At 38.2% G+C, this 14,721-nt stretch overlaps 1 protein-coding gene across 1 annotated transcript; it reads right to left on the bottom strand.

The window, feature by feature from the left end:
* Positions 1–3,569: 3,569 nt before the first annotated feature.
* On the bottom strand, positions 3,570–13,444 carry LOC119504807 (bile acid-CoA:amino acid N-acyltransferase-like). The gene is made up of 4 exons (XM_037797365.1): positions 13,305–13,444; positions 11,213–11,717; positions 7,527–7,729; positions 3,570–5,879 (listed from the first exon to the last, which is right to left on the bottom strand). The coding sequence occupies exons 2-4, from the start codon at positions 11,676–11,678 to the stop codon at positions 5,283–5,285; spliced, it is 1,266 nt and encodes a 421-aa protein (XP_037653293.1). The 5' UTR covers positions 11,679–11,717; positions 13,305–13,444; the 3' UTR covers positions 3,570–5,282.
* Between the last annotated feature and the right edge of the window lie 1,277 nt (positions 13,445–14,721).

Here is a 14,721-nt window from a genome sequence, read left to right as displayed (position 1 = left end):
ATCTTTGAAAGTGCCTTTCAAAAGTATAGAATTATTGACCCAAAGCTTGAAATTCAAGAACACCTAATTGCCTAACCCACAGACAAGGAGAAGGGGGAAAAGGCAGCAAAAATAAATGAGAATGCAACGAAGACTACTGTAATGGGTTAGTCACCAAGTGTGCTTAAGGAATTGCATTAATATTCCACATAGCTGCCAGCACCATCGCTGGGGTACTGGTGACTTCGTTTCAAGGAATGACCCAATGACACTCCTACCAGTCAGAATCCTTCATAAGATGGGTGAATACAGAAAGTGAAGTCTTCCCAGCTTCCCCAAGACAAAAGCTGTGTTAGTGCAAAGATGAAAACTTACTTCAGTTCTCAGGAGAATAGAGTAACAGATAAGAGAAAATCTCAGCAAAGTGTAGCAGAAATAATTTAGGACTAATTTGCTGGGTTCTGATCCAGCCCTGCCAATGGTTCATGGTAACAGTTTCTCCAAACCTCTATTCATCTGCAAAGGGAGAGGGATGGAGGAGATAAGAATTCCAAACAAAATTAGTCATTATGTAGCATCTTCATGATTTTTGCGGTATTCTGTGTTCTCTCTGACTTATGATTTATAAGGCAAGAATAATCTTTATTAACAACCAGTCAATACATTTTCATTCTCAGTGATAATTTGATTCCTCACCTGAAGCTTTGTTACATTAAGGCTAGGCCCTGGAGCTTCTTAGGGAAGAAGAAGGCAACTCTGCCTGGAAAGAAGGCCTAGAACTGGACCAAACATGGAAGATGAAAATGTAGACGGCCAAGAGGAAGTTTTTGTCTTTCTTTCTATTTTGAATTCTATTAAGCAGAGTAAAAATGGGACAGCATGTATTTAGGCAGAGAGAGCTGCAAGGGCAGAGCACATCTCTCTCTACTCTCCTACAGCCGGAAAGGGTCCTGGAATTTCCCACATTCTCCCAGTGATGGGCTTGGAAGTCACTTAATTTTAAGGGATTCCCATGTACATTACTCATTGCTTTTCTCTTGCAGATTTCAGACTCCTTTCCCTGTCTTTGGCATTTGACAGTTGTATTATAATGTGTCTGGTGTGGTTCTCCTTGAGTTTATCCTTTTTGGGGATTCATGGGGAATCTTGAATGTATATGTTCATGTCCTTCATTAAATTTGGGATGTTTTCTGCCATTATTTCTCTGAATATTCCTTCTGCTCTCTTCTTCACCTCTGGGCCTCGCATAATGTAGATATTACTATACTTGATGGTGTCCCATTGGTTTCTTATGCTCTGTTCACTTTTATTCATTCTGTTTTTCTTTCTTCTCCTCTCCTGAATCATTTCAATAGTCTTATCTTCAAGTTCACTGATTCTATGAGGACAGCATCATGCTAATACCAGAGCCAAATAAAGATATCACAAGAAAGTAAATTATAGACTAATATCCCTTATGAACATAGGTGCAAAAATCCTCAACAAAATACTGGCAAACTGAACCCAATAGCCCATTAAGTGGGATTTACCTTAGGAGTGCAAGGGTGGTTCAGCATAAGAATATCAAGTAATGCAAACTACCTCTAATAAAATGAAGGGAAAAAAAACCACATGATCATCTCAACTGATACAAAAAAAGGCATTTGACAAAATTCAGCAATATTTTTGATAAAACAAGCAAGAAACTTGGAACATGATAAAAGGAATATATGAAAACCCACAGTTATCGTGCACAATGGCGAATGACTGAAAGCTTTCCCCCTAAGATCAGGATCATGTCAATGATGTCCACTGTCACCACTGTTATTTAACATTGTAGTGGATATTCCGGCCAGGGTAATTAGGCAAGAAAAAGAAACAAAAGGCATCCAAATTGGAAAGGAAGATGTAAAATTTTCCCTATTTGCAGATGACATGATCCTATATATGTAGAAAATCCTGAAAAATCCACGAAAAATGTTAGTAGAGCTAATTGCGGTCGTAGTTGATTCGTCTGGGGGGGGGGGTGGCGGCCGGTTGCTAAATCCTAGGCTCTCAGGATTGCTCGGAGGGTACCGGCGGCGGGGGCTCTTTCCCGGAGGCGAGGGCGAGGCGGGGGACTTGGCCAGGTCCCCGGAGGAGGCGTGCAAAGTATGGAGGGCGGCGAGAGAGGAACAGGCGGGACACGTTTCTTTTTAGGGTGAAGAAACCAAGAGAGTTTATTAGGGGAGAGTACAAGCTTATAACGGGCGGTTTAGAGGGCGGGGTAGCTGTAGAGGTTAAAGGCTTGGATTGGTTCTGAGAGGGCGCGGAGGTTGTCTTTGGTTGTTGGGTGTTGCACAATGATTGGTGCATGCGCACTGGCAGTAGGGGACGTTGCATTGTAACGGAGGGGTTGAGTGGTTAGACGAGGGAGGCGGTCTTACCCGGCAAGCTTCCTCCAACGGTTGGTTTTGGGTGAGGAATTGGGGCCTGCCTCCGGCCTCACCTTCTCAGGCCCGGGGGGCTGTGGAGGGCGCTGTCACCCGTACCCACTACCCTCCCCAGGGGTGGATCCGGTCCCCCGGCCCAGGCCCGCCAGGTTGAAGCACGTAATCAGTATCCCGCAGCTAATAAACTAATTTAGCAAAGTGATGGTAAACAAAATCATCATGAAAAAATCAGTGGTGTTTCTACATGCTAGTAATTAACAATTTGAAGAGGAAATCAAGAAAAAAATCCATTTATAATGACATCTAAAAAAATCAATGATGTAAAGGGGCTTGCACAAAACCAATGAATGGATAAACAAAATGAAGTATATATGTACCATGGAATGTTGTTTTTCAACTGTAAAAAGGAGTAAAGTCTCATATATGTGACCTCATGGATGAACCTTGAAGACATCATGTTGGGTGAAATAAGCCAGACACAAAGGACAAAGATTGTAGGATTTCACTGATATGAAATAATTAGAAAAGCAAATTCAGAGTCAGGTTACCAGGAGCCCGAGTGGGGGTAGGAAATGGGAGTTAATGCTTAATGCTTCAGTGGTACAGAATTTCAGCTTGGGATGATAGAAATGTGTTAGTAATGGATGGTGTGATGATAACACAAATTGTTAATGTAGTTAACACTACTGTATTATATGCTTGTAAACAGTTAAAAGAGGGAAATTTAGGCTGCATATATGTTAACTAGAATTTTTTTTAAAAAACCATAGGACTGTATAACATAAACAGTAAGCCCTAATGTAAACTATGGACTATTTATAATAGTAGAATAATTTTAATAACCTGTGTACTTGTAACATAGGTACCACAATTAATAAAAGAGTTAATAATAGGGTAAACTGTATGTTTATATGGGAGTTCTGTACTTTCTCCATAATTTTTAAGTAATCCTACCACTTTTCTAATAAGCAAAAATAGTATTTAGAAACTTTAAAAATTATCAGGAAACATTAACTTTAAAAGGTATCAGAAAACCCTGGTAATAGAATACCCAGGAAAGTGCTACCAAGCTTTTAAAGAGCATAATTTCAGTTCTAATTAAACCTCCGAATTTTTTTATAAAACAAGTACAATGTTGATGTCATACCTGATGAAAAAATAAAACACTCAAAGAATGAAAACATTCAATTTGATTTATTAATATTTTTTAAGAATACATCATGACCAAGTGAGATTTATTCCACAAATACAGAGATGATTCAATACTAGAAATACAATTCATCATATTAATAGCTCTATGGAGAAAAACCACACAATCATTTCTACTGGTGCACTTGAAAAATTCTTGATTAAAAAAACAACTCCATAAAATATAAATCAAGAGATAGATAACAACTGGCATCATACCTCAGACAAAAGGCATTCTTCCTAAGGCCCAAAACAGGAAACAAGAAAAATTATACTCATTATCACAATTATTATATAACACTGAACTGAAGGTATTAGCCATTGCAATTACATGATCATTGTAGTCAAGAGAGCATAGAAGTCACCGCTTCTATGTGAAAGGGAGGAGGGAGGCTCCAAGTCTCACTTCAAGCAAATAAAAGGCTTTTACGGCAAGAAAGAGTGAGTATCACAAGGCAAATAGAAGGAAGGGGATTAGGAAGACACAACTGAATTGCCCTCATGTTGCTTCCACTACTCTAAATTCTTAATTGGCTCCCTGTCACACCTGGAAAATGGCCCAAAATACTTTTCTATTGGTTTGTCTTCACCTTGATTATCTGCCAACCATCTTCCATTTCTATCTATTGCAATTCAGTAGCTTCAGGAATACTTGGTCTGTAACTTGCCCTTTAGAGAAGATAACTCAGATTTGACCTTGGATGAGTTAATTTGGATTGCTCTTTACCCAGTGCTGTCAAACCACAGCCTGTGAGCCAATTCTGGCTTGCTGCCTGTTTTTTTTAGCTGAGAATGGTTTTCACATGTTTAAATGGTTGGAAAAAATCAAAAGAAAATTCTTAATTTGTGATAGGTAAAAATTACATGAAATGCAAATTTCAGTGACACTCAAAGCAAAGTTTAACTGGAACGTAGCCATAATCCTTCATTTATATACTGTCCATGGCTGCTCTTGTGTTACAGTGGCAGAGCTGAGTAGTTGTGACAGGCACTGAATGGCCCACAAAGCTGAAATATTTGCTCTCTGGTGCTTTATCAGGCCCTGATCTAGAGGCACACAATTCTACCTTCATGGGTGCTTCCCCCAGCTGTAATTCTGTGTTCCTCTCTCATTACTGAAATATTTTACACATTTAAACAACAATAAAAAAAAATATTTTGTTTTACTAGCTTTTGTTAAATTATTGATTGTAGAGTGACTAAATGATGTTACCTCCATATCAGCTTCCATATTGCCTCAAAATAATGTGTATTCATCACCCAGCCTTAGTTTTCCAGTAACTAGAAAGTGACCATGAGTCATGAACCTATTGTCAATTATGAGAGATCCAAGCAAACTTATTTTAAGTTTTAGAAAATCAACTATCAGCCCCTGATTCTTTTTATGTCTATTTTGTAGCCAGGGGCTGCTGTAGTTCATTATTTGTGATTTTTTCCCTTGAGAATCACTATCATTATAACCTGGAATATTTTGGAGCTAAGTTTATTTCTACAAATACAGGATGCTCAATGGATAATATTGGGTTATGTAGAAACCAATTTTCCCTTGCCAAAATGAAGACATTACCATTCTCAGTCCTCTTGACTTTTCTTCCTATCACTGCCTTCTTACAATGAGAAATTAAAGACATAGCTCTATGAAAATAGAGGGAAGGTGCTGGTAAAGAGATTTACTTCTCTGTTTTCCAGGAATAACTACTCTTCTCAGAGCTGGCTGCTCACATCTGGAATGAGGTGCTTCCTGAGAAACATCTGGATCTCCTTCCAAGAATGCTCCTGTGCAGCTGCATGCAAGGCTACGTCTCCCCCCCAGATCAGGTAGACAGGGAGTTGTTTCAAGCTTGAGGCATAGCACAGTGGGGCATAGGGAGGATCTATCAGGTGGCCTGCCCCTGGATAAGACAGTAGGGTCCAGTTGTTCTTCCCGTGTCTCTGCAGCTGTTCTATGGCTTGCTTAGCATATACTTTGCTATTAAGATTCTTATCTCCTTCTCCCACAATGAAGAGAAGATGTCCCTGCGCCTTTTCTACAGGAAGGAGAAAAGGCTGATTGGCCTCATCTAGGGGGTTTCCTACAACGCGATAGAACTCTACGCACCCGAAGGCATTTGTGGATACTAATTGTGGGATGGGGGGCAAGGGCTGAATGATCTTATCGTGATATAACTGTGGGCCACCAACAGCAAAGTTAGGCCCATTAATGAGTACAGCGGCTGTGATTTGTTTCAGGTGAATTGCCATGGAGAGTCCAATGGCTGCTCCTTTGCATATGGAGACTACCCCAACGCCTGGGCCAAGGACCTGAAACAATGGAAAAAAAGATGTTGGTTCCATCCCTCATTCAGCAAAACCCCACAATTTCAAATCACCAAAGAACTTCAACCCCTAATGGAGACAAAGTCAATATTAATCTCACCCACATGTCCAGTTCTAGAGCTCTGGAATATGTAATGAGTGTTCAAGGGAAATATGCCTTTAAAAATCTGTCAGGCTTTGCTGACTGAATGCTACTGATTCATCATCATGTTAGGTGCTGACTTTAAAATGCCCTAAAGCAATGCCAATGTAATAGGGAAGATAAGACAAATGGGTATGGAACTATTGTGAATAGTATTCATCAGGGTGTAACCAATTGGTGAACTTTGCTGCACCAATTCTGACTTCTCTAGAAGTTCAGAAGAAAGCATACCATGTAGGAAAAGGATGAGAAAGAAGGTAAGATCAGTAGCATGGAGCATAGAAATTTAGACAGACGATTCTAGATTTGGTGTGGTTTGAAAGAGGATACCAAGACAGAAGAGAGACTTCCTGAAGAAGGTGGCTTGGATAACCTTCCTATTTCATTTTCAGTTACTGAACAAGCATTTACAAATTATCCACCCTGTGCTGAGCACTGGCACACACAGAGAGAAAAGACTTGTAGCATGAAGGAACTCACACCAAGGTGGCGATTAGAGTATCTTATAAGTTCAGTGTTTTGGGAATGCATATAGGCAAGGCTTCCAACCAAGACTGACAGGGAATAAAGGCAGGACCAAAGAACGACTCAGAGGAAATGGCCCACGAGTTGCATCTTTAAATGGAGCAAACAAGAAGGAATGGCATTCTACAAGAGTAGAGCAGATACTTTTAATTCTTCACAGGGCCATTCTTCACAGTTTCATGGTCAACATGACTGTGATTTTGCATGGCATAGCAATGGATCCAGTCCCAAGGGATAAATATCTGAACCTATTCCCCTTTGCTACATACTTTTTCAGCCTCTCTTGTAAGACCAGTGCATTCTTATCTAAGGACTTCTTTTTCCCCAAGTAAAGTAACAACAACATAAGTAGAAAGCTTTATTCCCGGTACCTGTTTCTTCTTAAGATAATGGCATGTGGACTTAATGTCTGAAACTTCCACAGCCATCTTGTGAGTATATTGTTCAGAAGATGAAAACAAGAAGAAATGTTCACATTTATTGAGTGCTTAGTATTGCCAAGTACTATTATAAAGCACGTTGCATGCATTATCTCCTTTAATTCTCAAAATAAACTTATGAAATATTATAATGGATGTACATCATGTATCATATCATCATATCATATCGTATCATATCATATCATATCATATCATATTATATTTGAGGAAACCAAGGATGGGAGGGTCTAGGTAACTTGCCCAAATTTCCACAGCCAGATGAAATGGAGCCAGAAATGCAACCCATTTCTGTCTAAATCCAAAGTTTATGACTTTGACACCATGATGAACAGAGGCTAACTTCTTATGCATTTTTTGCCTTTCTGAGTAGAAAATGCTGGATGAGAAATAAATCATATGAATAATACAAATATGTAATAGAATTTCATGTTCACTAAGGAAGAATCACACTTGGAAGATAATGGAAGTGACAGAATATTATGGTTTAAAACAGGGACTGAAAGCTACAGAAAAGGCAAAAATTACCTTAGGCTGTCTCAGGAGAAAGTTGGCAGCTTCTTCAAAATACTCCAAGTCTACTTCCTCTATGGTGGGAGGCAGGTCTTCATAGTCAAAGTATGCCAAAGCCAAGGAGGCAAAGCCACGGCTGGCCAGGAGGCTGGATCGGAATTCAATCAAGCCACCTGTGCCACCAAATAAATCAACTACCCCTGGGAAAGGGCCCTCTCCTGAAAAACAAGAACAAAGCAAATAGAATTGTGTATGAAGAGAGTGTGTGCAAAAGAGAAGAAAATATGAAAACACAAAGAAGAAATGATTCACGAATTTGGTGATTAACCTATAAATTTTCAAACAGAATTCCAAAATTTTCAGCACTGTGTCTGGAGCAAAAGTAAGGCCTATTGAATATATAATGGAACACTATATCCAGAAGTTAATGGGAAATCATGTTGGCTAATATGTTTAATCCTTGTAGCCAAGGAGAATGGAGACTTATAGAGGTCCATTTCTATAGTCTTGCAGTCAATAAAGCACTAGAAATTAGGCCAGGGCTTCTTGACTTTTAAATAGATACATAAATAAATAAGCCTTAGAAAATCTATTAAGGACATGAAATAATATGAAAAATATTTTTTATATGTTTATTCACAACTCAACCCTCCTGTGTCATCCACAGAACAAGCACCTGGAAGCAGGAGAATCAGCACACATAATGTCCAAGATAGTTCACTAAAAGCACACCCTAAACCAATACAGCATCCCAAGATGGAAGGCCTAAACCAGTATTCAGATTTTTAACTGGGGTGGAAAATAGAGGCACCACAATTTGCACCACTTATTTCCTGATCACTACACACAATAAAATGGTGAATATGCTAATTAATGCATATAAGAACATATTCACATTTATCTGGACAAGTGCATGAATCATGGTGAATTTGGAAAATGGAGGCTTTTTCCTTCTATTCCATCTGTAACTTTATGTTGTTACAAACTAACCCTCACCCTTCAGATATCTTCCACACAACTCAGTTCTAGAGATGGACTCTTAGAAATAAAATGTAAATGCAATACATTCTGATGAGATGATGCTGTGTTCCAGATCAAAGCACATGTCTGAGAAAGGAAAGTACCTCGGACAGACCTGAATGCTAGGCCTGCTGAAGGCGACTTCTCAGAAATTAATTTTTCTTTATTCAGTCCCACAATAAATTCCAAGAAATATACTGTGCTGGTTTGGAGCTGTTACGTACCCCACAAAAGGTCATGTGCTTTTAATCCATTCTTGTGGGTGCAGACTTATTGTGGGTGGGACTTTTTAATTAGGTTGTTTCCAGGGAGATATTACCCACTGTTCCAGTTTGCTAATGCTGCCATTATGCAAATACAAGAAATGGATTGGACTTTTTTTTTTCTCCCAACAGTTTATTAGCTAGGAAAATGGAATGTGCCTCCTCCGGCCAAAACAAAGGGGGGAAGGGAGAGGTCTTTCAGTAAGAAAGGTGGACTACATATAATGGTAAGTGACATAAGCATCTGCCACATTAAGACAGTAAGAAAACTGCAAAACTACCCAAGTTTCATTGTTCAAGTGACACCTTATAGAAACAGTTTTAAAGTATATAAAAAAATTTACTGTCATATTAAATGTACATTTCAAATCACCCATGGGCCAATTGCCTTCAAAATGGAATGAAATTTTTTACTAAATGAAATAAAAGGAAAAAACATTATTTATTACTATAGCTGAAAGACTATTTCCAGAATTATTCCTCACCTAAATGTTTATTTGCAAAAACGAAGAACTGGGACCTACCTTAAGGATGAGGCACAAAGACAATACCAAATTTATAACTTTTGTAAAATTTCTCTCCTGGTGTAAATTTTCCAGAGCCTTATTAATGAGTGAGCATGAGGCTTTCCCACATTACTTACATTCTTCTCTAGTGTGTGTGTTCCCATGATTTCACAGGGATGTCTTGACAACTGGAGGCTTTCACCTAGTCCTTATATTTGTAGGGTTTCCATCCAATGTGTACTCTCACTTGGTTTTGAAAGGATGAGGGCCACCTGAAGGCTTTCCCACATTGCTTACATTATGCAGTTTCTCTCCAGTGTGCATTCTTATGTGTTTTTTTTTTTTGAAGGATGAGGACCAATTGAAGATTCTCCATGTGAGAACTCACACTGGAGAGAAACCTTATGAATGTAAGCAATGTGAGAAAGCTTTCAGTTGGACTGGCTACAAATTTACAGTTCTATGGCCATAGAAGTGTCCAAACTAAGGCATCAACAAGAGGATACCTTCACAGAAGAAAGGCCATTGGCATCCGGAACATCTGTCAGCTGGGAAGGCAGGTGGCTGGCATCTTCTGGTCCTGGGTTGTGTTTCAGCTCCTCTATCAGCTCTTGTGCATCCTTAGCTTAACATCTCCAAATGTCCTTCTGTCTGCAACTTCAAGCATCTCTGAGCATCTCTGTCCGTTCCCAAGTATCTCTCCAAAAGTCTCTCTCAGCTGCTCTGAGCTGCTTCTGTCTGTGAGCTCTCTTATAGGACTCCAGTGATTTGATTAAGACCCACCCTGAATAAGTGGGGTCCATATCTCCATGGTAATAATTTAATCAAAGGTCTCTTCCACAGTTGATTGGATCACATCTCCTTGGAAACACTCAATCAAAAGATTAATGTCTGCCCTCACAAGATTGCATTAAATAACACAGCTTTTGGGGGACACAATATATCCAAACAGGCACACCCACCCAATTCAAGGTGGGTCTTAAACACTTCACTGGGGTCTTTTATGAGGATAAGACAGGGAAACACCCATAGACATTCTGGAGACAGCCACTGAAACCAGAACCAGGAGAGAAGGACCAGCAGACATCACCATGTGACTTCCCATGTGACAGAGGAAACCCAGATGCCATCAGCCTTTCTTCAAAAAAGGTACCTTCCTCTTGATGCCTTAATTTGGACATTTTCATGGACTTAGAACTGTAAACTTGTGAATTAATAAATCCCCATTGTTAAAAGTCAGCCCATTTCTTATATATTGCATTCTGGCAGCTTTAAAAAACCAAAACATGTACAAATAGGTGTTTTGAACCAGTTATTCATAGGTGAAGATCACTATGGGAATGTATGGGCATTCTGGTAAACCTTATAACCATTGGGGAACATGTGATATTATCTGCTTATCTATGGAATATTATATAATAAAAATGTAATATTTATGGAACATAGAGGGTAGAAAGTCTGTTTACATCCTGCATTGTAATCTTTCAGTCCATCTTCGTATCACCAACTTACTGTGGCAACCACATGGTAATGTATGCCTAAATTGAAACTCAGACACAACAGAGCCCCCAGAAGGATCTGGAACATTGATCTGTGCTATCAAGATGAGGATTTCTAGATAGGTGAGTTTCAGTGAAGTTGGATTTCTCATAAATCCAAAGCTATGCTATGGAAATCTCATAATGCAGTTATTCTATAAACTACTTGTAGTCACACCCTTAGCCAAGCTTTAGAATTGTTGAGACAAAACTTGAGTCGGGGTAGACTGTTACTGCATCCTTGTTCTGACTTTTTCTGAATCAAGAAAAGAGTACTGTATGTATTAGCCACATCCAAGCTAAACTTCTAGGATGATAAGGTATTCAAAAAAGGTAAAAACATGGATGACAATAACCAGAGTAATTCTACTCACCTGGAGGGAGAAAGAGAGCTCCCCGAAGGCGGCCTTCTCGGACCTGGATCCGTGTGACATCAGGGGACACGTACCACCTGTCAACAGTCAGACTGGCCTTTGGAGTAGCCGTGGGTAGCTCTACTATTAGGAGATTTGAATCATAAAGTTTCAGTTGGACCTTGAATGGGCTATTCATAACATCTCTCTTAATCAGTCTATCCAGTATCTTCTCTGGTTTCAGGGACCAGAAGAGACCCATGGGATGGACTCCCACATAGTCACCTCCTAGTGAGGAAGCATGCTCCAGGTCCACCTCTCCAGCTTCGTTGGCCCGATAGTATGCTCGAGAATGAAATAGGTTCCCCTTTTCATCTTCCAGTGATGCCTCAAAAACCACCACCTGAGAAGGAGGCAGGCCTGTAGCTTGGATATGCACTGGCTCATCAATAAGGGCACTTGTGGGAGTAGCTGTCAGCTGAATCATTGTTACAGTGTGGCAATCTGGAAGAGTCTTCAGGAATGTCTTCAGTGAAGCCATAAAATAGAAATAAATAAAGGGGAATGAAGTTAGATGATAATAAGCCTAATGAGAGGGAACTGAACTAGAAGTCAGACTACTTGAGATTCAGTCCTTACTTTCTAATTATTTAGCAACTATTTGGTCAAAACTTTCTAGTGAGTGACACTTGAGAGAATTCAACAAATTTCTTGAAGACATAAAACAGGTAGACAGGTTTTATAATTATGAGTCATAATTGAGGAAGTAACAGGCAGGAAGGTACATGGATGACATCTAGACTTCCAAGGAAGATATCCTGCCTCAATTGTTCCTTGAGGATAGGAGCGAAATGTGGGGCTGAAAAAAGGGGATTTATGGTATTCTTTTATAGAACAGCTGAATCCACTCCCAACCCCTTTCCAAACTCTAGGCATTTCCAAACAGAATGCCTAGAAGCCAAACATCCATTTCCCAGAAAGCATGAAATAGTCTAACAGCTTTTCATTAGAGAAACTGGATAAAATGTTTGCTAAAATAAAGGGAGGCTCTGTGACTATTGGTGCCGTAGAGCAAATGCTTTCACATTGTGACAATTAGAAGTTTTGTGGCATCAAAACCTGCTCATTAGCCTAAAGCAAAGGATATTATCTAAACCCCTCCTTTTAATTCTCATGCTTATATATACACTAACAGCAAAGTAGATGCAACATATGTATAAGAGGTTAAAAAAACACACACACAAAAAAACACTGTTCTGGTTTGCTAATGCTGTCGTTACGCAAAACACCAGAAATGGATTGGCTTTTATAAAAGTAAGTGTATGAAAAGATGCTCAAACTCATTAGGAATTAAGGAAGTGAAAATCAAAACCACAAAAAAATACCACTTCACATCCACTACCATGGCTTGATTTTTTTTTTAATGAAAAGTAACAAGTAAAAAAAGATAACTAGGAACTCCAAGAAAACAAACAAAACCATTGAAATAACTAGCTTCTTTCATGAATAACAGTGACATGGCAGTGCTAATCATTATTGATTTTCAATCTATAAAAAAAGCATGGAAGGCTATTATCCAAAAAATATATAGAATCTAAAATTAATAACAATTAAATATGAGTGGTAGTATTGATATGGTTAATCCGAGAATATTATATGTGTAACGTAGAATAAATTAAGTGAGAAATTATATGTGTGTGACTTTCTTATTTCCTATTCAAAAAATATTTTCACAGAATAACAATTCTTACAAGACTTTAGTTGGGGTTAACTGAAAATTATCTTTCCAATAGAATATTCTACATAGGATGTTAATTAATTAATTTACTAAGAAACATAGAGAATAATTCTGTATTTTTTATTTAAAATTTTATAATTTTAAGAAATAAGAGGCATTTTTCAAGGCATGTTATGAAAGAAAAATTTGGAACAAAAGGAGGAAATACTAGTATGAGGCACTGAGTTAGAATAAAGCAAAGTTAATTTCATTGATTTCTGAGAAGGAATCTCTGCTCTCTTTGAAATAACAGCTGTGTTCTCTTTAACCTCTAAATCTCCAGAATTGGAGGCCCTACCTATACATATAAGTCCCATGGAAAGTATAAATGCTTACCTAAGCTGTTGTCAACACAACTGCTCCTTTAGACTGAAATAAAAAGATCTGTTCCCTTGAACTTCTAAATTCCAAACTCCAGTATCAACCCTATTTATTTTTAATGAACTCTAAATGTCCTGAGTACAGGCAAACGTCCCTGACCCTTTCTTCGTTGAGTCTTTTTTCCAGTAGTAAATGAATAACTTCACCCTTCCCAGAGTTCCGCTGGAATTCTAACCTTGGATTACACCCTCTACTAAACTAGAACTAAAATATAAGGCAATTTTTTCCCAGTTTAACTTAATGGATAGAGTTAATTTGCTGTTAATCTGTGGTGGATTACTCTCGGGATTCTTAGCAAACTTGTCAAGATAGGAATGAAGCACACTAACAATTTATTATTATAAACATCTATTTCAAATGTTGCTATTTTTCCAGTAATGCATTTTTTTTACTTTTTAAATATTTGAATCCAAATAATGCATAAATAAACTCAGTAAAAAATGCAAATAGGACTGAGGTATAAAGAGTAAAAGGTGAGATGCCTTTATTGTTGTCCCTTATCTATCACCCACTTCCCTTAATGTAATTACTGTTAACATTTTGTTTTATTGTCCCTTCAAACCTTTCTATGTGTATAGGCCCACTGTTTTATTTTTATGTGTATAATCAGGAAAAGGGGGACTTTAAATGATTTAATGACATTTTAAACAACTTCTACTTTGTTTTAATATCACTTCTCACGTGATAAGCTTCCTAGCCCATTATTTTTTTAAATTTCTATTTGAGATAAGTTTAGACTTACAGAAAAATTGCAAAAGTAGTACAAAGAGTTTGCATATGACATTTTTTCCAGCTTCCTCTTATCTTAAAATCTTTCCAAACTGTAGTACAATTGTAAAAACTAATTTATTATCATTGGCACAAGGCCATTAGCTAAACTGCAGATTTTTTCACCAATTTTTTTCACAAATGTCCTTATTCTATTGCAGGGTCTAATCCAGGATTCCACATTACAATTAGTTGTCACGGCTCTTTATTCTTCTCCATCCTAAGACAGTTCCTCAGTCTTTCATTGTCATCACGACCCAGAGACTCTGAAGAGTACTGCTCAAGTTATTTTGTGGAAAGTCCCTCAATTTGAGTTTTCTAATGTTTTCTCATGATTAGATTGGGGTTATTCATTATTGGCACAGAGATGATGTACATTCTTAGAGCACCATGTCAGGGTCTGATGCTGATATGTCTTATTTCTGGTGATGTGGATGACATGTTTAAGGTGGTGACTGCAGGATTTCTCCAATATAAAGCTACTATACTTCCCTTTGTAATTCAGAAATACTTATTTAGGGGGAGATACTTTGAGACTATACAAATATCCTAATTCTCCTTAAACTTTTAGCATCTAATATCAGTATATTTACTTATCTGTTGA

The sequence above is a fragment of the Choloepus didactylus genome, chromosome 10, assembly GCF_015220235.1.
Source record: "Choloepus didactylus isolate mChoDid1 chromosome 10, mChoDid1.pri, whole genome shotgun sequence".
Classification (NCBI taxonomy): Eukaryota; Metazoa; Chordata; class Mammalia; order Pilosa; family Megalonychidae; genus Choloepus; species Choloepus didactylus.
This window is presented reverse-complemented; position numbering and strand designations above follow the sequence as displayed.

Coding starts and splice junctions, on each gene's coding strand:
- LOC119504807 (XM_037797365.1), bottom strand. CDS start 11,678: ATGATTCAGCTGACAGCTACTCCCACAAGTGCCCTTATTGATGAGCCA. Junction 7,730..11,212: donor AGCTCTCTTTCTCCCTCCAG/GTGAGTAGAATT, acceptor CTTGTTTTTCAG/GAGAGGGCCCTTTCCCAGGG. Junction 5,880..7,526: donor TTCTCCTGAGACAGCCTAAG/GTAATTTTTGCC, acceptor CCATTGTTTCAG/GTCCTTGGCCCAGGCGTTGG.